This window comes from Ursus arctos, unplaced genomic scaffold, assembly GCF_023065955.2.
Source record: "Ursus arctos isolate Adak ecotype North America unplaced genomic scaffold, UrsArc2.0 scaffold_17, whole genome shotgun sequence".
Lineage (NCBI taxonomy): Eukaryota > Metazoa > Chordata > Mammalia > Carnivora > Ursidae > Ursus > Ursus arctos.
Window position 1 is genome coordinate 12,467,769 of NW_026622841.1, and position 26,847 is coordinate 12,494,615.

A 26,847-nucleotide genomic window follows, 5' to 3' on the forward strand; every position below is an offset into this window, starting at 1 on the left:
GGATAAAAGCAAAACATTTAGTTCCACACTATCTTGCCAAATTCTGGCCAACGCACAAGTAAAATATTGGTAAATTAATAATTAACAAGTAAATTATCAAAAATTGTCTTTGAGATGCCACAAGATGGAAATCTGAGTGAGACATATTCCTTTGCTTTGAAAGGATGGTAAGCATAATTATGTACATTGGCACGATAGTAACTTCTCTAAATTTAGTCTTGCACTCTCTTTCCCTGAAAGAACGTGTTGTCTTTACCTGAGCGTGAGAAGAGCCTCCCCATCCCGAGGCTGTGCTGAAGTGAAGCATCTGCAAACAGGGAACAAGAAAGCAGTTAGCAGGTCCTGCTTGACAGGAAGGGACCCCACGAAATAAAGGAAGGAAGAGACTTCACTGTTAGTGGTTGTGTTTGTGTGTGTGTTTGGTAGCACACAGGGCAGGCGTGACAGGTGCAGCCATCCTCTTGACTTGGTTAAAATACAGATTATTCATTGGGGAAAGCGCCACAGGCTGGCAGCGTGAATAAATCGGTGGCTACAAAATGAATTGTGTCTACTAATTATTTTGGTTCGCTCATTCTCGTGGAGCAATTTAACAATTACTCACTGATTAAACCTCGACAGGGATCAAAAAAATGATCATGGGATCATGAAAAATTTTATTTACCCACACGGCGGGCAAGATTAAGGCTAATTATGTAGGCACCAAGACATAAAAGAGAGACGTAGTTACCTAATATTCAGAAAATCCTAAGTGTGAAGTAAAATTGGGACTTGAGAGATGTGATTTAAGATCCTGCGATTATTTGAAACAAACAAAAAAAGATCCTGCAATTATTTAAAATTAAGTCGTTTCAGGCTTTTCCTTTTCCAGTGCGGCTCTCATAATCCCATTATTCTAATAATTGCTATTCTGCCCAGGCTTTAATTTTCTATTGCACTTCATCTGAATTTCCCCAGGCCCTTATGTCCATGGGATCTGAAATGCAAAATGGCTTCTCTACTAGGAAGTGATAAAGGGTACTATGCACATGATCATTTATGCAGCGGTCTGGAGCAAAATGAATGTGCACTGTCTCCCAGGCATGGATAGATGATACACAGAGACAGGCAAGATTTTCTGTAGAAAGATGTAGGTTTTCTTTAAGGGGTCATATGTGGGAGCACTTGGGTGGCACAGATGGTTAAGCATCTGCGTTTGGCTCCAGTTACGATCTCAGGGTCCTGGAATCGAGCCCCTTGTTCGGCTCCCTGCTCAGCATGGAGTCTGCTTCTCCCTCTCCCTCTGCCTCTCCCCCTGCTTGTGCTCTTTCTCTCTCTCAAATGAAAAAATAAAATCTTTTTAAAAGGGGGGGTCAAATGTGCTATATTTGAACCATATCCCTGGTGGGAGGTAGAAGTAGGGAGAAGGGGTGAGGGAACACTCTGACGCTAGGTAAAGAAATTATGGATGGGAATCTAATTAAGTCAATGTTGCTATCAGGGCCTCTGTGAGGGCTTTCAACTTTCAAGACTTTGGACCCCTAATTAATAGCACCATCTTATTGGCTCAGAGGAAATGGAATAACTCAGTAAGATATATGAAAACATATGAAGGCTATGAGTGTCACTATTAGTCTTAATAGGTCACAGAGAACTGGAACCTACCTCAATTCCTACACTCTCTAAATCTGAAATAATAACTAATACAAGATGGATTAGGAGATAAGACAAAGGCAACAAGGCAAACTTGATAGACAAATTAGTAGTCAACTTAAAATTCACCGGTGGGGGCCTTTGCAGGCATTGAGGCGCCATGCTTGGCACCCCAGATGTCACCCCCCACCCCCAAGTTCGATGCCACTGTGAAGCATGGAAAATATCAGGCTCCTTTCTCATTTTGCCTTGGCATTGGATATACTGGTATTCGGGAGTATATGGATGTACCAGAAACATAAAATATCATGGTACAGTGTCAGGACTCAAAAATGCAAATGTATTTTCTAAATTAACTCTTGTGGAACCGAGGCAACATTATAAAAAGTATATGAATCCCCAGAAGTCATTCTTGTTAACTTTTTGAAAAAAACTTTAACAACTATAAACATTTATATCATTTTTGATCATGTCTATCTTACTCTGTTTTGATATTATCAAAATATTACTCTGTTTTGATATTATCTGGTTGTCTCTTCTGACATTCCTAATTGGCTTTTAGTAAACTGGACTGGTACAATATTGAGGTGACACACATATATTTTTATATTTTCAAAAATTCTAAGATATTACACATTCAACAATAAAACTACCATGACTAAAGATGAATAGTGATACCAGTAAATATTCAAATGTAATAGGTATTAAATAAACTATCAAAGGGCATATTTATCACAATTCAAAATGCCAGCAGTCCTGTGCCCTCATATCCCCTGACTGACCCTATGTAGGAAAATCAGAATTTCTTTTTCTTGTTCATAACTGGTAACATATTCAGATAATGGTAAGCAAGGAAAATCATGGGTCAACACAATGTAAGAAATTTTAGGATCTTTGGAATGAGGTAAAAAAAAAAAAACTATGAATCATTGCATCCCAATGGCCTTCTCCCTATGTATTCATACCAAATTATAAAACTATTACGTTTTTGAGAACACAAAAGTGGTAGAATAAGTAACATATTACAATGATTATTTTTTGAAATGTTTTTGGTAAAACCCAATTGTTTTAGAAAATTCAAATTTATATAACTTTTAAATAACACTGTAATGTAAAGATATGATTTAAGATAAAAATTTATGACATAGTTTATTTCAATGAAATGCTATGGGAGAGAAAAGAAAAATACATTATAAAAAGCATGGTATTAGTGTAAGCAGAGGTGTTTCTGTCTCTTGCCAAACTCCTGTTTACCAGAAGGATCACCAAATCATTTTCCATACGCTGTAAAACAAAATCCACGAGGTCACATTAGAAGAGAAAAAAAGTTTTCTGGGTCTTTGTTTTGCTTGGTTTTGTTTTATATACAAGGGCATGAAGTTCGTTTTTAAGATGTGGAGCTGGGAGAGGTGGTTTGGATAAGAACTTTGAACACTTCCTTGTGGATATCTGTTTCTGGCCAGCGAGATGTGGATATGCACTTCCTGAATTACACATTACATCTTTCAACTAGGAGACCCTGCAAAAATGTGAGAAGTGGTGCTGCATGGCTATAGGAAGCAGCCCTTCTCTCTCACTGGCTGCCTGAACGAGCCCTGAGGCTCTCAGCAGCAGAGCCACAGCACAATCTTGTGGTGACACCCTCCCTTGAAGGGAAAGGGGGCTTTAACGGCACTGTCTACCGGAACCGGGAATGAAGATTGAAGGACGAATTGCTGTCTTCTGAATTAAGAGAGTTATTAAGTCCTGGATTTGGAAGAAATCTGTTCTTACAGAGCAGGGTGGAATGAAAGCCTAAACTCAGTATTGCTTATTGAGCCCCCTGAAATAACACAGCCCAACTGAGAAGATCCCTGGGCAATAGGAAGGTCAAAGGAGAAAAAGTAAGCAACTCAGGGCTGAGCTAGGATTCCTTTAAAATAGAAGAGCAACCACCCCACCCCCACCCCCACCAAATACCACTTTTGCCTGGGGCCTTTGCAGCAAGCAGTGTTCCTGCCCCAGCTCCAGCACCTGATCGTTTTGATAAAGACCTTTTTCTCTTTTTACCGACTTACTACTTGAAATGATAACATAACCTATGTTTGGTGTTTCAAGGCTCTGACATATCTTCCAAGTGTTTCAGTCTTAAAAAATAAATAAGGTTTAGCTTTTCCTCCAAAAATAAAAATATTAAAATACAAACCATTGTATTAAAATAAGAAGGTACAGTAATATTGTAACTAAATGAAAAAATATGAACCTGAACACAGAACTTTATAAATAAACATACTTTTCTGCTCTTTCACTCAAATGGCAAGCAGCTGATGTGTCACTTTAACTCCACTGAACCTCATGCCTGCCGACTCTGGATTTCAATGCTATTATCCAGTAAAGGAACCAGGGTTTTGCTGAGAGTGGGTGACCTGAACTGTCTTAAGCCAAGAAAATTCGGGACAGGCCCAGAACATCATGTTGTCAGTTAGCAAAGATACAGAGTCATCTGAAGGATTATTGAAAACGACAACTTTAAAGAGATTTCTACTGGCCCAACTGTGACCATCTCAGGATTGAAAACAAGAATGACCACTAGTCCATGGCAATGCTTAAGAGAGACGGATAGATGGATGCCATAAATTACAACTAAACTGATTGAGGCTTGATTTCTCTAAAATATACATATGTGACCCACAGTGTCAAATGTTGGGTATTACAAGCAGAAACTAACTGGGAGAGAATTTGGGGACTGGAGGAGGAAGCTAACAATTAATTTCCAAGAAGGTATCCTACAGATGACTAAATATTTGTACAAATGAATTATATGAATGTTTCTGTGTCTACAGTTGCATGTTTTTCCTCTTAGATGTTTCTTATAGGAGGTTATAATAGCCAAGAGGTATAAAAAGTAACTCAGGAAAGTCACTGATTCCAGCAGTGACAGTAAAAGAGCAGACCTCAGTAAGATAGGCTCTTTGAATTCACTATGACCCATCTCCCATGAGCTGTTGACCCTGTCCACCAGGCAGCTGGGGGGCAAGGAGACCTCAGGAAATGAACCAGGCAATAGCCTGAGAATGTTCCTAACCTGAAATCATATAATAATGAATAACTCTGTCTTCTGTTGTATTAAAGGCTTGGGGTTTTTCATAGGTGTGGAGCCTACACATCTTTGTCTAACATATGGAACAGGAACAACTTTTAAGCTATTTGTTAAGTGGATACCATGAAATCAACCTCCATAGTTTACAGGTGAGGATACTGAGGCCCACATGGATGAACTAATTTTCCCAAATCAGAATTTGGATCTGATTTTCTAACTCCCAGAGCAGTGTTCTGTTTCCATGATACCACATTGCTTTACTTGGTTCTAAAACATTATGTACTTATACTAGCGAATGAATACACTTTTATTAGGTGCTAAGTTTTTTTCCCCAAAGGCTTTATATTTGTTTACCAAAATACTAACTTTAAAATAAATGAGGCTTTGCAATAATATACCTCGGGCTGCATTTCCGTTTGGTGGCTTTAAGGCAAACAGTTCTCTACTGTGGGTTATTTCTGCTTCCTGAGGGATATCTAGAAATAAGTGGAGACATTTTTGATTGTCATGACTGGACAGAGGTAATGGTATCTAGTGGGGAAAGGCCAGGGACGCTGCTAACCCTTCTACAATGCACAGAAAAGCCCCCTCACAACAAAGAATTATCGGGCTCAAAATGTCAGTGGGACCGAGATCTAGAAACCCTGATTTAGAAGATCACCCTGAGTTTGAATCGTAGTGCTGCCACTCCCTAGCTAAGATGGCATGGATAACAGTGCCTACTCGTTGCTATTGTGAGCCGCCAATAAGATACCCGTAGAGCTTCTCCCAGAACAGGACACCGATGAAGTTCTCAGCAGTTAGTCGTTGCCATCTCATTAAAGGTGTTCAACGTACTGTGGCTGTGAATCACTCCAGCTCTTGGGAAAATGGCATTCTGGGACTCGGTGGTTACTCTCTAGCAACAAATATTCACCAAGCTATCCGGAGTGAGAAACGAATTGTCCTAGCTTAGATTATCTGCACAATCTTCAAAAGTGATTAGCTGTGAAAAGTTACAACACGGACAATCTTCCTCTAGCTCTCGTTTATGAACTAAAATAAAGGGGGGAGCCAGGGGGCAGAAAGGGATGCCAAAGACCTCCACGGGCAGCCTGGACCTGGGATCTCACCTGCTACTGAGCCACTACAGTTCCGTGACTGTGTCCCTTCCCTGCACAGCCTGGTTCAGGGTAGTGTACAAGGGTGAGTTAAAAAGCACTTTCTACATGTGCTGGCGACAACATGATAACCATTCAGGTAGGCTGCTATTATCTGGAATGTACTATTATGTCACTGGTGCCCACGTCACTCACGTTGAAAGTGGGACTTCACTGGTACCTTCTTGCTGCTCTTCTTCCTCATCTACGTCTACTCGTGCAGTGGTTCCCAAGCTTTAGTACGCACCTGGAGCATTTATTAAACCACAGATTGCTGGGCTCCAGCCCCATGGTTTCTGATTCAGTGGGTCTCAGGTGGGGCCCAAGACTTTGCATCTCTAACAAGTTCTCTAGGTGATGCTGAAGCTGCTGGTCTAGGAAACGCATTTTGAGAACCACTGTACTAAGGAAAGAGTCAAAGCGGCAGTTCTGAGAATATTCCTGTTGTCTCCCACCTCAAAAACAAGTGCTACAAGCAGTGTGTCTTCTTCACACCCAGAGAGGGACTCACTGAGATGTCTTCATTTACATGGGACCATTGCAGTAGAATACTGTCTTGTAGGAAACAATTTGCCCTAACTGATTAATCGCAGAAACCATGGCGGTGGCACAACCAAGACTGACCTTATCAATCTGGGAGGCACAGTCACCTCGTGCGCCCAAACGGACCAGGGCCAGGGCCGTGAAGATGCTCAGAGAAGAAAAGAACACATTTTCACCTCCTTGACTGTTATCCATCTCTCTGAACAGATTGAAGCAAAACTCTGCATTTGCGGCAGCAAGGGAGGCCATTGTGGAATGGAGCGCCGCCTAGAGGACAAAGAGAAATGGAATGAGTTCCAAGCATGTTTTCGGTGCTTATGATGGTTTTTATATTCATTTATTTTTGTATTTGAAGCTTCATTTCTTCAGCCTTGGATGTAACCATCAAGTAACTTAGAACAAAAAGAAAAACTTCCTTTGGTCCTTATGACCAACACTCTAAAACTCTCTCCTGCCAACATCATGATACCCTCACTTTGTTTTACACTGGTGATCTTTAGTGCAATGTTTCTGTGTTTCTGCCTATGCTCTCACACTCATACTCCCACTTCTTCTTGATGTCGCATTTCTATCATCAGTGGCCCCTGAGAGTTCTGTTTTCAACTCCTAAGCAGACACACATTCTTGGGGTCTACCATTCATCAAATCACCCCAGCTTTCTAAGCTGTAATAGAGCAAAAGTGCTCTTTGCAGTAAAACAAATATTACAACATTAGATGGTCTGTTAAAGGGGCTATAGTCCTTGCTCTCGATCTGTAATTTTAAAAAAGTTAACATTTGGAGATTTAACACAATTTCCTCACTCCTTCTCTCTAGAATAGCTGCCATACATGTGCTTAGAGTAATCATACACCCTAACTCTTTTCAGGACTGTCCTAATTTCAAATATTATGCATCCTTGATTCTGTATTGTTTTCACACCACTTTCTAATTTTTTTGGAATGGAAAGGGTGATTAACCACATTATGTATCACAAACATGCACATAATTTTCCAGCACAGAGGTCTACCTCTTACTGGAGAACCTGAGGTATAATAGCAAATTTAGAATCCAGAATGAAGATGAGATTGTCTTCAAATTCTTGAGAATGTCGTTTCTGAAATATAGAGGGCTGCCACCAGCATGGAATTCTTTAGGAATCTGCTTTGGTATTTCTTTGCAGAATTTTTCCACGATACTAAACTGATCCCAATACCACGGTTGGGGTTGTCATAGACTAAATGAATTTACACAGATCCTCCAAATTATTCTCCTTGAATATTCTGTGACATTATGCCTAATGTGTGGTAGGACCCTTAAGGGGCTCTTAACCCCAACCTTGTTGCTAAAAGTTGTGTGATCTGGGTCAAGTCTTTAACTTCTCTAAGCTTCTAAATTGCATCTTATTCAGGGAGATGATCAATTTACAGTACAGAAAACCGTATGTCCTTCCACCCTTACAGCTGTAAAAGGACCGCATAATATCAAAGCATTTGGGGAGGGGAATGGGGGCATGGTATGGAAAAGGAAGAAGGTCAAGAGGAGGGAGATATGTGTGGTTTGAAAAAATAATATTCTAAAATTGCCATTGTGTTGATTTTGTTGAAGTCACAAAAAAGGAATGTCTTTCAAAGTTACAAATGACATTAAAATAAGTTTTCAATTTTTATTTTATCAAATGGAAGCTTGAGTTTAAAAAAAAATGAGAAACAATCTACTATAGTGCCTGACTCATTGTAAACAGTCAATCAATTGAAGCTGCCCTATATTCATTATTCTTTATTAAATGGTAATAAATTTGCTCTTCCTAAAAGACCACAAATTGGACATTTCCAGAGTATTTCTGAGGAAACTGTATTCTGCACTTTGGAATTCCAACCCCTGAGAACATCACTGAGGTACAAGGCCATAAATGATGCTGTTTTGCAAGGTCAAATTCAGCTACTTTCAATTCATTGCAGGTCCCACTCCTCAGTTATGCCCCCAGAAATACAGGGTGAAAACATCATTCACACTCCAAACACTTTTCACTCCAAGAAAGAACATCTATGTTTTTTTAATGGTTATCCAGAAAATTTAATGATTTCCTATCAAATCCATGTAAACCAAGGGGATGCACAGTGGCCACTGTGATTGGACGGAGAAACCCCTCCAAGTAAAGGTGAGGAGGAACCAGAAGAAGGAGAGGACACAGGATGAGAGATGCAGGGCAGCTTTATCCAGTGAGTGATACTGGCAGGAACTAAGGCCTCCAAATTTTCCAGGGCTCAAAATCACATTCTACATTGGAAAATAAGTATTGCTTCTAAAAAAAAAGAAAAGAAAAGAAAAAAATGACAAAATTGGAATTAGTGAATATATAAGTAAATATACTGAAATTGAAACATATACTTAAATTGAAACATATTGATTTTTATATTAAATCTTGTACTCATAAGGAGTTCCTTAATTTTAGAGAGAAATTGTGTGCTAGATTCTGTCTCTTCAGTTTGCAAGACTTCATATTGATTGCTGAAAAGCATAGTGACTGAAATCAATCACTCTTAGGAAAGTAACTTTAAAAGCAAAATTATAGTAATCATTTCCAAATACTTACAGTGAAAATTATACTTAATAGAGGATTGTGGATTTACTTTAATACAGTCTATATAATTATTTGATATACTTGATATGATATATTCAATATAACTTGAATCTGTAAGACCCACAGGATTTAAAAATAACCCTGTTTGGGGACCTGCCTGTGCGGGCCAGTGGAGTCTGGAAGCTACTTGGTTAGTATTCATATCCCAAAGTACAAAATTTCAATGCACTTTTCTTTGGTCAAGCCCCAATTCTTCCTGATGCTTTACAAAAGTATGTCTTACTGGGGCACCTGGGTGGCACAGTGGGTTAAATGTTCTACTCTTGGTTTTGGCTCTGGTAGTGATCTCAGGGTCCTGGGATGGAGCCCTGCAACAGGCTCTATGCTCAGCATGGAGTCTGCTTGGGACTGTCTCTCCCTCTCCCTCGGCCCCTCCCATCCCACACGCTCTCTCTCTGTCTCAAATAAATAAATCTTAATTTTTTTTATTTTTAAAGATTTTATTTATTTGAGAGAAAGAGAGAGAGAGAGCACAGGCAGGGGGAGAGGCAAAAGGAGAAGTGGCTCCCCACTGAGCAGAGAGCCTGATGCAGGGCTTGATTCCAGGACCCTGTGATCATGACCTGAGCCAAAAGCAGATGCTTAATCGACTGAGACTCCCAGGTGCCCCAATCTTTAAAAAATTTTTAAAAATAAAAAAGTATATCTTACTATTTTACCCCCTGGGCAAGGGGGACAGATCTTTCATGTTTTTAAAAACTTCCTTAAATCATTTTCTAAGCAATAATTACAAATGTTCATTTTCTAATTTTTTAATCATCCTGGTGACTTCATAAAACTTATGGTTGTATTGGAGAGAGGAGAAGCTACACAGGAATCTGCTTATTGAGGCAACGGAGCACACATTTTTATGAGTTAGATCAATTTTATGGCAGAGACACCATACTAGATAAACATAAAAATAAAAATGAGCTGAGACTTTCCTAGACCAATATAAATTCTCAAGCAATGACTTTTAAAATGATAAATGGTACTAGATCATATATCTTTAAACATTCCTGTACAGACGTGTTTATGCACTTTGAAAATAAATACCAAATAGTATGTTCCACTTCACATAATTGTTTTTATCTTTCTCTCTGCAGGTGCGCTGCAAGATTCTTTCCTTCTCTTTTGATATAAAGTCTAAATCCCATTGGCGAATAGATAAACAGTATTTAAGGGTGAGTTATTTTTTTACGCTCCCAAGGTTCCATCAGGTGACAGATGAATAAATATTAGCATTAGTACCAAAACTGTGATTTTTCCTTTCTCCTATAATTACTTTTTATCGCAACTTTAAAGAAAATAATAAACAAGCACCAAGAGAAATAAATTAAATTCAAACAAGCCATCCAAAAGTATCCAATGATTTGGGTCCCAGTTAAATAACTAAAGGAAATGAAAAAGGAAAATAAATTATGTTAAGCCACAGAAGGTATCAGTATGATACTACCCAGGACCCAGGAAGCCATTGTCCAGACACAGCAGCGAAGGAACACGATTTCCAAATCAGTTAAGAACTTGGCTCCAGATTAATTTTTCATCCCACTAAAAAATACTGTATTCTTACATTCTTTACACAAATATTGTAGTTTATTATACAGATATGTAATATATAATTTTCAAGTTAACACAAATTAACAAAGATTCCTGAAGGTTTTTAAATCCCAAGCATCTACCTTGAGAATCTAAAACCCCACGGGAACTCAGAGCTTATTTGTTTACTTGTGGTATATTTTAATCCAAGATTTTTTACCCCTTCCTTCCTATAGTCAACATTTTTCACGGCAAAACAAAAGAATACATATGTTCTCACTAAAGCTTTTTTAAAAGTCTAACAAAAGGCAAGAAAAATAATTTTTAAATAAAGCATAGGAAAAACTAGGGACAAACACAATAAAAAAAAGTCCATGAAATTATAATGATATTTTATGGATCTAAACATCCTATACTTGATTGATAAATTATGTGCCCTTAGTGTTTGATCAAAATATTACCTAATCTCAGGATAATTTTGTCCATACAAGGAAAAGTAATCCTATTTCATGGTACATTATTGAAGGAAAAAAACACACCAAAAACTCCTGTATTTACTGAATTAAATACACATATTGGGGGAAAAGTGAGTAACTACTATCGAGCATGCTTAATTTTCATTTTTATCATATAAGTCAAATGTAATGCTATCAATATCTACTTCTCTGCAGAAGTATTTTCAAATCTTTCCATTTCTCTTAAAATCTGGTTTCAAATTTAGATAAATCCCTAAGCAGACAAACACCATGCTATGTGATTTTTAAAGTTCAATTCTAATCTCAAAACTTAGCTTTTCCTATGCTGTATTTAAAAATTCTAACCTATAATGCCTAAAATAAGAACACTGGAAATACAGAATCTAGATCTGTACATAATTCCCCAAGTGCTATTTATCTATTCCAGAATGGAATATGAGGTGTTCAGCTGTCTCTGATCCCCTGCACGGTGCTGCCTGCCCTTCTCCCGGCGACACCACACAAAGTCAGCCGTAGACAAGCCCTAAGACAGAGAAAGCTGAGGGCAGGACTAGGCAATGATTCTGATATTGTTTGCTGAGTTCAGACCCTCAGGTACAAACAGCCATTGTTCTCTCTCTCTGTGTCTCTCTTGCCCTCTTTGTCTCTCTCATTCAAAGTGTCTGGCCAGACTTTAAGTTACGGGCTTCAGAAATATTTACCTTTCTCTCTTCATAGAGGAAGTTAGCAGCTGGTTGGGTGAGTCTGAGAGTTCCTTGCATTACTCTGAAATATAAAGCCTCTGACGCAGACACTCCCTATTTCCTTTTGTGATGACCATGGAAGTTTTAAATAATGGCATTAAAATGTAATCATGTTAAGGTCCTTTATAAAGCAAATTAAGAGAAATGTGTAGCCTATGTGCTACAGATCCAAGTCAAAGTAGTCAAAGTAGATGTTTTAGTAAGTATAATTTAGCATGAAATTTTATTTAATTTGATATTAACATCAGTATTTTTATGTAGTATATGTAAATACTCACATGTGCTACACCTGGTATTTTTCTATAGAGAAAGGCATGCTTTTCAGATTCAACCACTGATTTTGTTATTGCTGTTTGTTGGATTCCACCTCCTCCTCGGATTTTGGTATCTAACAAGAAATACTGCAGAGACTCACCTAGAAGGGCCTCAGTAGCCCCCTAGAGAAGGGGACAGGCAAAGAGCTGGGGGACAGAGTGGCAGCAGCAAGCACTGCTCTGGCTCAGAGACATGATTCCTGTACTTGAGGGCAGCAGGTGAGCTCACTCTTTCACAACCCCCCAGGTTTTACTTTACGTAGTGTTTCTGACTTTACCTTATACGTTATTCCTACAAGCGTTTGCCCGCCCTGCCTTCATTTTAATGGCATGTTTTAATGCTAGAAGGGAATACCCTGATCGTTTAAGGTTCTCTAAGGTGAATATCCTATTAGAGGGATAGATGTGTTTGAACATATTGAACACATGGGGAGAGACCTACCTCCACCAGAAGACGAATAAGCTAGTGATAGAAACACTGAAAACTAAACAAACAAAAAAATTAGGAAAAAAATACAATTACTAACTTAAGGGAAAACAAAGATTACACAGTGAAATGTGTAGCCTACTACACTTTAAAGCTCAGCTGAGGGTAATATTCTCTTAGTTGTAATGATTTAAATATGAAGTATTGAGCTAAAGAAGACTCATGATATGTCTCTGTAAGGATACCTGGAGGAAACTGTGGGTAGGAGTCGGGTAGGGAATATAGGGTATCCAAGACGCACATCTTCCTTCCATGAAAGGAAGTCTATAGTGTTAGTCTTTAAAATAAAATGCAAAAAAGAGCAGCATTAGCATGGTATTTAGATGTCTGGAGGAAGATACAAACCAGCATTAAAAGCACTTGAGATTGGAGATAAGTATACACCTATGAAATCACCACCACAATCAATCATACTTCAATTAAGTGATTTTAAAAACAAAAGCATTGAGAGTTGTTTTTCCTGTTATGTGAGAAGCAGGGTGGGAGGGGGAGGGAAGAGGGCACTGCTGGTCTACTTGATCAGCTCTGTGGTCTCATTTTGACTCCTCACTGCTTAGTCATATCTAAACTCCCAATAGATGAAGGATAAAATACTAGATCTAGGGTTAAGTTCCAGCTTGGGAACTCCACTAGCCATACGACCTTGAGCCAATAACTCAGTTTCTCTGAGCCCCCATTTTTCTATCCATAAAATCAGAATTCAGTTCGATTCTATCTTTATTTAAAGACATATGAATGTATGCATACATCTGGAGATACTGTATACTACACCATATATACTGTGTATCTATACCACCATAGCGTATGGTGTGGGAGAGGCCCTCAATAATTTTAATCCCCTCCACGCTCACTTTGTCCTGGCTCTATTATATTCTATGTGATTACATACAACATAAGAAGTTGGATCACCTCAACTGTTTGAATATAGCATTTTACCTTCTGGAATCTGGGGTTTCCCTGCTATTATCTCTCTAGTGTGATAGTTCTATCCCTCTGAAAATAATACAATGATAAATAATACATGGGCAGTTTCATCATGGGAGGAATGGAGAGCGCTTTTAGGAATAATGGGCAGTTGGGAGTGCAAGCTCAGAGTTAAGAGGTGGGGAAGGGACCTCTGTTGGCATGGAGATTGAGGTGTGAACGAAGAACCAGGGTGCTCAATTGGTTCCAATTTGCCTGAGACTTTCTTGGTTTGAGCGCCAGAAGTCCCACATCCCAGGACCCCCTCAGTCCTAGTGGGACACCCACTGGGACACATTTCCTCCCTTCAGCCACAGTTCGCAGACCACTGCTTATCTAGCACACCTCAAAACTGTGCTCCACACCAGGTCATGGTCATTCAATTCAAACTATCTTGAGACACACAAAATGTATTGCTGACACCCAAAATACATCCTCATCTGCTCATGCCTGAAATCACCATGACAGGACACATGGGGTCCCAAGCCACAGTCCGAAGAGAAGCACAAAAGAATACACACATTACGATTCTCTTTATGAGATCAGGCCAGGCAAAATTGTATTTTTAAGGATGCTTACATAAGTGGGCAGACTATGTTAAGCGAATGATTGTCTTTACAAGCTCTACTTACCTCTTACGGGGAGGGAAGGTTTTTGGTAAAAGGATGAGGAGGGAGGCTTCAGAGATATTGGCAATGTTCTATTCATTAAATTGTATGCACATATTGAATGCACTTTTATGTATCCAAGTTATATTTCATAATTTTAAAAAGTCAATCAAAATATATAAGGAAATAAAATATCTCAGAAATAGGATCAAGTGCATTGCTTATAACTGATAACTGGTCTATTCCTGAGGGCAGATTTTGATGGAGGATGGGCAGGGGACCCTGCGCTGAAGATAAACACAGTGGCAGTGAGGTAAAGAATAGGATGCGAAATAAGACTGGAGACAGACCAGACAGACATGGAGCATGATGGGAGACCAGGCGTCCCAGTGTTCCCTCCAGGAACCCCCCAAACCTAGCAATCCCTCCAGAGAAGTGACCTGGAGAGATTTCAGACCTCGGCATGTGATCATCGGCCATTTTTTACATGTTTCTTGAGATTCAGCAGTGAGCGTACCTCTCACCTACAGCGGCAGAAACAGAGGCAGCCTTTGAATATGCAAATCAATAATGCATTCACACCTGCCCCCTGGCGCACGCGCACGCGCGCGCGCACACACACACACACACACACACACACACACAGAGTGATGAAACTGATCTCCTTTCTCAAAGTGATGCATTCTCATTCACAAAGAAAGTGTTTCCACACCACTCTGGACCGGTCAGGCCTACATGTTTTTCAAGGCACTTAGGAAGGGGACAAAGAAGAGGGGTGCTGAAAGCCTGATTTACCACTGTCGAATAAAAAGAAACAAGCATTTCTAAGCTTAATATTTTCCTAGAAACCTTAGAATTAGTTTTAAAGCCTGTCCATAGGTGCAGTCTACACCCTCCCTGCCCCAGCAACTGCTTATTGATATGTAGACTTAGCTTCTGGGATGGATTCCTGTGACTCAGAGTAAGCACGGTCCCTAAAGAAGCTATTAAGCATTAAGCCTTTGCACCAAGTTTCAAAATAGTATGTGACTAAGGCAATCTTTATGGGGTTCACTCAGTTTGTATGCAAATCAGATTTAAAGGGGGAATTGCTCATCTCTCTTCTTTACAATGCCAATGTTTTTAATGTAAGTATGCAAAAAAATTTCAGGATCTACAGTATTCATTAGCCTGTCTCAAAACATACCCTCTGTTTGTGAGAGGGATCCTCAGTAAACTAAAGCAAGATATCAGGGGCTTCTGTGAATTTTGTATGAAATTTTATTGCAACTTGTCATTGACCTCTTGTAGTCTAATTCCTTTCAACCTTATCCTGTGTAGATGTGCTTAGCATAAGAACCTAAAATAGAATTTAATACAGTATCTTCAGCATTCCTCAAACTCAGATGTTCATCTGGACCTCAAACTATATTAACTGGCTTCTTTTTGTACTGTCCTCCATCCTTCTCCTACTTCCTCTTCATCCCAGTTTTTTCTGGCCTGGAATTTTCCAGAAACGCATGTGTTGGGTTTGTAATCTCACTTGGCTTCTCTAGATGCTTACCTGAACTGAGCAGCTTCAGAGAGAAGCTGAAACTTGGGGTGTTAGTTCATTCTTGTCACCTGGCCAGACTCTTCTCCACCCTTCTGATCTGGCAATGAATGGAAAGCCACATCTGCAACATCTAGATCCTCCCCACTATAATACAGGCTACAGTTCATTGAAATGGGTTTGCCCCTTCATAAGTGGCCATGTGTAGGCAAAGGTAGGTTAGGGCCAATTGGTTGCTGACAACTTTGCCATTAGAACATACCACACAGGGCAACCCTCTCAGACCTCCTTCCCTCCTCCGGAGCTTTGTACTATCACTTTGCTCTGGCTCAATAAACTTTGCTTTGCTGCCCACCAAACACAACAACAACAACAACAACAACAACAACAAAAGAAACAAAACAAAACAAAAGCCAAACAAACATACCACCATCCCTTCCAGTCCCAGTACTAGCATCACATGGTTGAGCTCTGTGCTACCTGCATCTGCTGTGCATGGAAGGAACTGCAAGCCTGGTTCTTTTGGCTGAACGTTTTCCAGCAGACAGCCAATGCTTACCCAAATGACTGGGTCTTCTACTTTAAAAAGCTACTGGAAACCGAAGGTGCCACAATCTCACAGTGGCTTGTCAATGTTATCTAGTTTTGTTTCTTTCCAAGGAAGAAGAGCCAGCTAGCTTATCCAAAATTAAACAGTCATTGTTTACTTCCATGATGGTTTATGAGTGCCATAATAGTAGAGAAAAATAAAGTCACAAAAAAATCCCTGAAACTTATTTTGATTTAGTAGTTTCAATAAATTTTCTGGTGGAGAAGGGTGTTGTTAATACAGAAAACAGGATTACAAATGGATTTCCTATTCTCCGTGTTCTGATTGCATGGAGCTGAAATATAAGTTTAGCTCTATATTCTTTCTGTCATCTGCCTACTGTAGGCATAAAGTACTTTCAAGGGTAAAACAGCCAGGAGGTAAAAGGTAAGGGATCCAAGTGACACATAAACTGGATAATCCTCCCGGAATTACCAGGAGTCAACCATAACTAAAGTTCTTCTCACCAATGTTTTCTGCTCCACCTTAACTCAGACAACCCTCCTACTACTGTGTTTGCAATAGTCTATTTAGAACTAACCAATCCCAAAGTGACAGAAGTCTGAGAAGGAAGTTCGGCCATGGGAACTGGCATGTCACATCAATTCTCCTCCCTTGCCATCCAATGATAACCCAAATTTCCATAGGCCTTACCAGTTCATGAGTACAGATGAGGTCACATGAATTTTAATAACCTAAATTTGACTGTCTCTTGTCCTCACTTATTTACCCAGGACTGAAGCCTGGTATGATGTTTGAGGGTTCCCAAGGAAAGAAGTTTGCTCACCAGCTAGAGCCACCATATAAGCCTTCCGTATTTCTCTTCTGTTCTGGTACCTTCATCAACATCCTCAGTCTCAAGGATCCTTGAGGATCCCTCGCCTTTGTTACTGCTCAATGAAGGAGCACCGATGTCCCCACCAAGAATATTATTTCCTGGTGTCCTCACAATTGTCAAGGAGGGGGGTTCAACACCTTCATTTGGTCCCATGAAGAAATGGGAAGAAGGTCCCTTCATCACTCATACTATACTTTATTACCAGGCACCTGGCAGAGCTGCATCTCCCGGGATTTATCATCTCAATAGTTTCTTCGGCTGATGTTTATCCTTGGGACCAGGTGAATAACAGAGATTCTTCCATTTTGTTTTGTTCTTTTTCACTCACCCATGATGCCCATTGATACCCATGCATAAACATCCTTTTGATAGGCTTCTTGCCTCAATTAAATTAACAATTGTAAGTATGCACATAATATGACCCAAATATGTCTACATTGTCTTTACTATTATTACTGCACTTTCAATCTTTAACATTTTATATGAAGGTTTTATCTGAAGCTTATTCTCCTGTTACTATCCTCAAATAAACTGCTAGGCATATCTTCTCTTTAAAGGCATACACTAAAGTGAATAAAATGCCCACCTTTTCCAACAGAGGGCTGGGAAATAAAGTAATCTATCTTGACCAAAGTCATTCCTCTTTCTTCCCTCAAGTATATGACAGTGTCTGATATTATATTCAGCATTAATAAATGCTATTGAATTAATGAAATGACCTAGGGTAAAATAAGTGTTATGACAGAAAAGCAAACAAGCGGGAGCTCTGAGAGAGAAATAATTGATTGGAAGTGGGAGTCTTAAGTAGGTCTCACAAATGAGCAAGCAACTGATCTGAATCTTGAGAAATGAGAATGAGAAGTATTCCAGGGAGAGAGAACAGCCGAGTAAAGGCGCATGGGAACTAGTGGACATGATGTGTTCTGGGAATAACTGGCAAACACCTAGTGAGGAGGTGTGGAGGGGTGGAGGCACGGCAGGCTCTGCTGCCTGGATGGATGACAATGCCATCCACAGAGACAAAGAATCCAGCAGTAAGAGTACATGGGACAGAAGAAGAGACAACAGGGTCTGCTTCTGATATACTGAATTTGAGATGCCCATAGGACACCCAGCTGGAAAAGTAGTTGGAAATTCAGGTCTGTATATAAAAGAGGTGGTTGGTGAGACAGACACTAATTCAGAGTCTTTGACACCTAGATGGTAATTAAAACTATGAATGAGATCACCAGACAAAGGTAAGGAAAATAAAAGCTCATTGGTAAGGCCCCCTGAGAAATTTCTACATTTATGAGATAGGCAAAGCAAGGATCCAGACCCCTAAAGGGACTTAAAAAGGCCCCGCAATCAGCTGTGGCTAAAAATTAAATATTTGAAGAAGAATCAAGTAGTAGGGCTACATGACTTTTCTGCAGTAACAACAGGAAGCCCAAGAGCAGCACAGAGAAAAAAAAACAAAAAGGTTGGGTTTTGAATTATAAATGCAGGTTATGTTGAATTGAATTTAGTGTCAATGACAGTGCAGTTTAAATGGTAGACCTTGAAGCCCAGGTTCAACAGAGCATAGTAAAGAGAGAGTATGACCTTCTTCCCAATTTCCCAGAGCAGAGACGGTTGCAGAACAATGGACATCAGCACATGAGGCTCCTGCCCCAAACTCCTGTACCTGCAGCGAGCACGGTGAGCCTTGGCAGGCTACCTGGAAGATGAACCATAAGACTATGCACATTATTATGCTGGAAGACAAAATGTTATTAAGCATGTTTAATGGGAATGTGGGCCACACAAAGGTCAGTAAGTGTGACTGGGGTAAAGAGCTCAAAACTCTAGAAGTGGATCCTCTCCAGCCGCTAACAAGGTCCACATGCGCTCAGAGGAGTGGCCTGTGGAGGAAAACAAGAGGCCAGGTATCAGATGGTATACCAACATGAATGTTCAAGCCAGGGACACCTGGAAAGAAAGATCACAAATAGTAACTAAGACCCAGATGCCCAAGTCCTCTAGAGTTCTCAGGACATAACTAAGAGCCTGATAGATGGGCCAGGCTGGGAGGGAAAGGGTGGATGTAGGTGTTTAGATTTTCAAAGGAGAAAGGGCAGTAGAAGAAGATGAAAAATGCTCTGAAAATGTTGGTGGGGAGCCAGAGAAAAGCTCTTACCTTCTCCTCCTGCCCTCAGACAAGGAGATCATAGGAAATAGCTTCCACTTGAGAAGGGTTTGAGGCAAGTACTAGGAGTAAATGCAGGATTATATGAGGTATGGGTTGAGGAGGCTATAAACCCTGGTTAGAGCTCTGTAGTTGGGCTAAGAATACACCGTTTCTGCGGTGACAGAATACTAATACTAAAGGGTGTAGGAAAGGGTGTGGATCTAGAGTGGTGCTCTGAAAGGGGAATGGCCTCGAGATTAGTGAGGATTTTTCCAAAGAACAGAACAAAAACTCTTTATCATGTGCCCTCCGTTAGTCAGATACTAAAGTAGGTACTATAAAAGCACATGAATAGAGAATGAAAAAAAATCCCTGTCTTCATGGAATTTTCAGTATACTTAGGGTTAAAAGACATGAAAATACATTTAGAAAATGAGAACTAGAGAGCGGCATAACAAATTATACAGAGCCTAAGTGTGTAGAGTTTAAAGAGGCTGAGACCCTTGCAGGCTGAAGCACCGTGCTGGCAGCACGGATGATGCAGAAGAGCCGGGTTCTGGAGAACAGAGACGTTTAGAATGAAGAGAAGTGGGAAGGCTACTCCAGGAGAGGATGTTCACATCAGAAAGACCCGAAAGCATTAAAAAGGATACCTTGTTAAGGATTTGTTTCAAAATAATCCCATGTTGTGGCAGAATGAGAAAGGAGTAGAGATGAAACAAAGGATACAGATGAAACGAGACTCGCCACGGGTTGCTTACTGTGGAATCTGGCTGATGGATAGAGGGTTTGTTGTAGACTATTTTCTCTCTTTCTGCCTGTGCTTGAAAAATTCCATAAACAATAAAATAAAATTTAAAAATTTCAGTTGGAAGGATGGTCTATGAAGAGAGCAATAGCATACAATTAAATCAAGGTAAAAAAAAAAAAAAAGAATACATAGTCCCTAAAAACAGAAATATACATTTCATGTCCTGACTGCCCGAAGGGGAAAGAGACCAGTTTGGGTGCCTTACAGCATTTGCATGCAGGTCAAGTTCAATAGCTCAACAGGAGAGGCCTGCGGGAGGCCCCTGAGGACTGCGCTTTTGTATTTTGGACTGTTTCCTCTCCCCCACAACAAAAGTCATCATCTTCATCATCAGGTACTGCTCAGTGAGCTCCTGGAGCATGCAGGTAATAATCCGAGGTCTACAAATGGTCTCATCAAGACCTGCCTTTCATTTCACGTTTATATTCTGCAATCCAGGTGTTTGCTGAATTCTCACTAGTGGGTTGGCAAGGATTCAATTCTATTGAATAAGTAGGAAAGAACAGATTGGCGTGTGGAAAGGCAGAAGCAAGAGGTGAGAGAATAGGAGGAAAACTGGAAGGAAGACCTGCAGACCTCCAAAATGCTTGTTCTTCTCACTACACTCAATTGTCTCCTGTTTACTGACATACGATTGTTTTACCTTTTCTCCCTGAAGTTTCTCTTTATGCAAGTGAGATGGGGAAAATCCGGTGTTACAATAGAGTTATGGCTACTTCCTTTGAAAAGCAATGAATTCACTCTCCATCGCTTCTGTCTCTTACTCAGCAACGCTACTTTTGGAGGTTATTACTAACGACCATCAATAAGAATAGCAATAAAATATCACTTAAGGGAAATTTCCTACACATCCTAAAACAGATTAGAATATTCTCTGGAAGCTTAAGTCATTTGCTTTTCTTTTGGCTTGGTGTTTTTTCGTTCGTTCTGAATTGCAGACATGGATATTTTGTTACAGACTGTGTTTAACGAATCTAATCCTCTAATCTAAGTTATGTATTTGAATAAAACCTTGCAGCAGCAAGTTCCATGGCTTAATTTCATGTTGTGTCATGGTTAATTCATCCTAAATGCTTGAATGTTAGGTCTATTTTTATTTTTTGATGTCTTCTTCGTTGTTGCAGGATGGGCAGGGCACAGAAGAATTCCATTAGTCTACATCTCCTATTTACATGTCAATATTTACCCTATCTTTCCTTCTGGCTCTACCTCCTCCACTTTCTTCTTCCCTCTTTTATTTTCGAAATGAATAATCTTAGCTCTCACCTGGCCATAAATACCGTGATGGAGTATTCTCCTCAGACATTTAAATGAATGCAGTCATTGGAACTTCCTACAATCTCTTCTCATCAGAATTTCAAATATTGGAGGCCTTATCGGTTTCCACTCATTTGCACCATGTCATTTTGTCACATCCTTACGGCCACAAACAACAGAATAATGAATGGTAAGTTCCCAAAGAACTGAGTCATCATCATGGCTTATTAATAACCTTTCCTATTTGAACTCTAAGTTCTCTGATACTTATGAACAGACTGAGACAGGGAGATTTCCCAAATAAAATCCAGTTCTAGTTTTCTTTCTTTCTTTCTTTCTTTCTTTCTTTCTTTCGTTCGTTCGTTCTTTCTTTCTTTCTTTCTTTCTTTTTCTTTCTTTCTCTTTCTTTCTTTCTTTTTCTTTCTTTCTTTCTTTCTTTCTCTTTCTTTCTCTCTCCCTTTCTTTCTTTTCTTTCTTTTTTCCCTTTCTTTCTTTCTTTCTTTCTTTCTTTTTCTTTCTTTTCTTTTCTTTCTTTCTTCCTTTCTTTCTTTTTCTTCCTTTCCTTCTTTCTTTCTTTTTTTCATAGAGAGTGCACATGTGTGCACTAGAGGAGAGGGGCAGGAGGAGGGGCAGAGAGAGAGAGAATCTCAAGCAGGCTCCACATCCAGCACAGAGCCCAACTCAGGGCTTGATCCTGAGACCCTGAGATCAGGACCTGAGCGGAAATCAAGAGTCTGGCGCTTAACCGACTAAGCCACCCAGATGCCCCCAGTTCTAGTATCTTAAGAAGCATATGAGACTCCACTTTTCCATCTAAGAATGCCAACTTCCCAAATAAATGTAATAATTGGTCCCATTGGATTTCCTGAATTATTTTTTCACCCTAACTTGAATATCATCATCTTTCATGAAAAATATTTTTCATGAAATATAATCCCGGGCTCATTAAGCTTTGATCAATTTCAGTGGCAAAGTTGAATGTAAATGATGTATAGGCATCACCCACTTCTCAAAAGTTTGCATTAAGCCACTTGGCTTTATGAAAGACCTGCATTAGTAGCTGTTTTTGCTAACCAAAATAAATCCAAAGAGGATTTTCTTTTTTATGAAAAAAAGTAAAAAATGAAAACAGTGTTCAGTGTTTGTTTTCCAGGATCCACAGCCACTGTAGGGGCAGCACACTGCCGCTTCCTCCCTGCCGGCATCCCCCCACCACCACCCTGAGCAGCAGGGAGAGGGGTACCACAGGGTCCTTCCCCGGGAACCACACTGGGCATCTCAGCAGCAGCCCCAGCACTGTGAACTGCATCTGTGAGCATCTGGGCTTTGTCTCCATTTATTTTGTATCTGTGTCCTAAGGTATCAGGAATGCCTGAGAGAGGTTATTTTGGGATCAGGGAACACTCAGATATTTTTCCATATAAATTAATATAATTGCTTTGCTTCAGGCCATCCCAGCTTACAAAAGGTTGGCAAGGGAAACCTGTATTTAGTTTTTCTATAACCTTTTATTTTCTCATCCATTAACATCATGGTTCTGGTTCTCACTAGGCTCATTAAAACTATATTCTAGCTACATTCCTCTACTTGCAGTGTAATTTTAAGATCTTCACTTTGATTTTAATTAAATTTGTGAATTCAGTGACCTGGGAGGTAAATATAAATCCAATTCTGCCTTTATTTAAGATAGATACATAATGAACTAAAGGAAATTTTAGAGATCACTTAAATCTAAATCTCCCATTTTATAGTATGAGAAAACTGGGACTCAGAAGTTTGTGCTTTTTTAAAATAAGACACATTTGGGGGACGCCTAGGTGTCTCCATTGGTTAGGCATCAGAGTCTTGATTTCAGCTCAAGTCATGATCTCAGGGTTGTGAGACCCACCCCCGTGTTGGGCTCTGTTCTGGGCGTGGAACCTGCTTGGGATTCTTTCTCTCCCTCACCTTATCCCTCTGCCCCTAACCGCCCCCTCCCCCCCAAAAAGAAACATTTGGAACTATATCCCAGGATGCTTGGGATTTTTTTTCTTATTGAACCCTAATTTCTTCCTGGGTACTTCTGGCTTTTCTGCAAGCATCCCCCATTGCTCCCTCTGAGACTTATTCTGAGTCAGAAGTCAGAAGTTAATATGGCTGCCATCTTGATTTATGCATGAATGTGCCCAACATAGATTTCTGCTTCATAGCTAGCAGCTCATCAGTTCTCATAAGGGTCTATGAGAAATAGAGAATCCCATATGATCTCATAGGAAACTAAAGTAAACCAATTCAACTCAGAGTTGTTTCCTCACCATTTTGGAGTAATACTTTCCCAATCCATGTAAACCTTTAAAGATGGGTGCCTTTTTGAGTGGAGGTGTCAAGCATATAGAGATTCTGGTCTTTAAAGAAAAAAACTATGTGCAGGGTATATGAAACATAAAGAACATATTAAATGAGTATAAACGAAAGACAAGTCTACGAAGATAAAGGAAATAGTTTAAAATTTCTTTTGTTATGGTCATTTCATTTCAAATCATGTTAATTTAATTATGGATAAAATATAAACAAACTGAGAATAAAAACTGGGACCACTGGGATCCAATTTGTGCAAAAAGTCACATTCAAAGAAAACACACATCCCATTCCATGTATTTAGGCTTCCTTAAAGAGACCATTCTAAAGATTTCACAAAGCATGCCACATAAAAAGTCCCTCCTAGATCCTTTTTAGATATCTCTTCCCATCTCCAAACTTTCACTCAGAGCAGCAGCTAACCATCCTTCCCTATATCACGAATCCTCACCACAACTATGCCCCACTTTCCATTCACCCCTTCCTCTTTTGCATAAGTCCATACTCTCCCCATCCACGGAACACCATGTGACAGGAGACCCACCCACTCCTCCCCACCATGCAAAGTGCATGCACATCTTTTGGAAGTTCAGCTTTTCTCCCACTCTGATTACATTTCATGAGACTATCATCCCCTTTGTTCTGGTAACATTCTGTGGGGTGTGTGTATATGTGCGTGAGAGAGAGGAATGAAAAGAAAATAAGGCCAGATGCTAAAAGATTAAAACAACATAGTCATCAGAGTAAATCTTATGGATATCTATGAACTCTATACCCTGATACTGGAGAATACACTCATCTCAAATACCCATGGCTTATCCATAGAAATTGATCATATATGGCATCACAAAGAAAGCATCCATCAATAATTTCAATAAGGGAAAATACTTCAAACAACACCTTCTGATCACATTGCAACAAAACTAGAGTTTACTAACAAAAACAAAGCACAAAAGACTCTTCCACACAGATAGTTAAAATCCTTCCATTCACTCCTGGGTGAAAGGGAAAGTTGATACTGACATTATAAAAAAAAAAAAATTAATGACGATGGTTTCCAGTTCCAGTCAAAATAGGAAAAACATACCACACCCTATTTTTCCCTACAAATTACAACTAAAATCCCTGGACAAAGGCCATAAAGGAACTATGAGAAGACTCTGAAAGGAGAAAAAATGAATGAAGAATGCCTAGAACCTCAGGACTGGAGGGTCAACTTAGTGTTAAATTTCCTGGTTCTTTATCACCCTGTACATCCCAGCCTGAGTTCCAATACTCTGGGACTCCTAACAGGGACAGGAAAAAAATCTTCAAGGAAAGCCTTTTCTCTCTAGCCAGAGGTCTAGGAAGAGGGCAACCCTGCAGGACAGAGCCTTTTAGACTCTACCCATCCAATTATAGGCAGATGTCATGAGAGAATCAACACCCCTACCCCCACCCCCACTCCCACCCCCACCATTGGTCTAGTCGCTGCAGAGACAGTGGAGTGAAACCACAGTGAATATCCCCACCCTACACCAAGCAAGCAGTGCCACATGCCTGGCCACTGGTGGTAGCGGCAGACACAGATAATAGAACCCCACTCCTTCCCACTTGCACTGAGAACACAGTCTATGAGGTGGGATCTTGTCAACTATCACCACCCAAAAGGAAGTAAAATTAAGAGTACAATAACCAGCAAACAAGTAGTCCCCCCTCCTCCTCCCAACTAGAGAGCTGGAGGCAGGAGATGGAAAAAAGGATCCTTTAAATCTGTGTGTGAAGTCCCAGGCACACCCCTGTTCCACCCATCTGTAAAACTGAACAGAATCAAGAAAGCAAATACTCTGAGAAGTGAATTCCAGTGCAGTTCCACTCAGGCCTCTGGATAATGCAAAAGTGGGGCAGACCAGAATAGCACTGCAAAGAGTTGGACAACTAAACTGTCATTAAAATCCAGCCCACCAAAGTGAGCCAGGATGTACTCTGTGATCATAAATATGTTAAAAACTACTAAAAGAGAAGATTTAAATGGCACCAGGGTCTCATTACATAATACTCAAAATGTTTAGGTCACAATACAAAATTAGTCACCGTACCAACACCAGGAAAATCTCAATTCACATGACAAAAGATGATCAACAGATTTCAATATCAAGATGATACAGGTGTAGGAATTATCTAACAAGGATTTTAAAGCAGCTATTAGAAAATGCTACAACTAGCAATTTCCAACACTTTTGTTAGAAATAGAAAATAAATAAATAGGTGGATATAGATACATTGGAAAATCAAGATGAACTGGACAATTTCCTAAAGAAATGCAGATTACTAAAACTAGATAAGAGCTGAGAAGCTTAAACAGACCAATTTCCATCGGAGAAATAGAGAGCATTATTAAGGAACTACTCTATAAGAAAGTATCAGGTATAGATGGTTTAACAGAATTCTACCGAACTTCCAAAGACCAGATAGTCCCAGTGCTTGTTATTCTAGAACATTGAAAAGAAAGGAAACTTCCCAATTCCTTCTATGAAGCAAGTGTAACACTGATACCTAAACCAGATGAAGATAGTAGGGCAGGGAGGGGACACATATCACTTATGAATACTGATGCAAAAATTCTAAGCAAAATATTAACAAATACAATCCAATACTACATTAAAAAAACAATACATCAATACCTTGTGGGATTTATTACAGAAAGGCAAGGTTAGTTCAATGTCAGGAACTTTATTACTACAATACACCATATTAATAAATCTAAGGAAAATATCATGATTATCTCAACACATGACGAAAAAGCCACTGACAACACTCAATACCTATTTGTGATAGAAAAAATTTTTTAATGCTCAAGAAAACTCTGCTACTACTCATCACTGCACTGAAGGTATTAGTAAATTCACTTAGACAAGAGAACTCAATCAGAAGAATAAGAGTAGATTGAAAAAATAAGTTAAATTATCTGTATTTTTAGATGTTGTAATAGTATACCTGGAAAGCCACAGATAATCAGTGATAAAAGCAAATCAAACAATAAAAGAAATTCGATGAAGTAGCAGCATAGAAGAAACATACAAGAATCAATAGAAAGTCTACAGTTGCACCCAAATACCTATGGACAATTAGAATATGAGAAAGGTGGATATGGACTATCCATAGAATCCATAGACTATTCCATAGAATATGGAATAAAGATGGATATTTAAATAAACAACTCTGGGACAA

The 26,847-nt window shown here is 39.6% G+C and overlaps 1 protein-coding gene across 2 annotated transcripts in view; it reads right to left on the reverse strand.

Moving 5' to 3' along the window:
* SERPINB7 (serpin family B member 7) overlaps positions 1–26,847 on the reverse strand; it is a 54,464-nt gene that overhangs the window by 16,036 nt on the left and 11,581 nt on the right. Inside the window, exons 1-3 of one of the 2 annotated variants that reach the window (XM_057313273.1) lie at positions 11,712–11,739; positions 6,475–6,660; positions 257–307 (exon numbers count right to left, since the gene is read on the reverse strand). In XM_057313273.1, the coding sequence (XP_057169256.1) occupies positions 257–307; positions 6,475–6,642 (219 nt within the window). In that variant the 5' untranslated portion in view covers positions 6,643–6,660; positions 11,712–11,739. Of the gene's footprint in view, positions 1–256; positions 308–6,474; positions 6,661–11,711; positions 11,740–26,847 lie in introns of those variants that run through there. The other variant, XM_026495953.3, reaches the window with a different exon arrangement.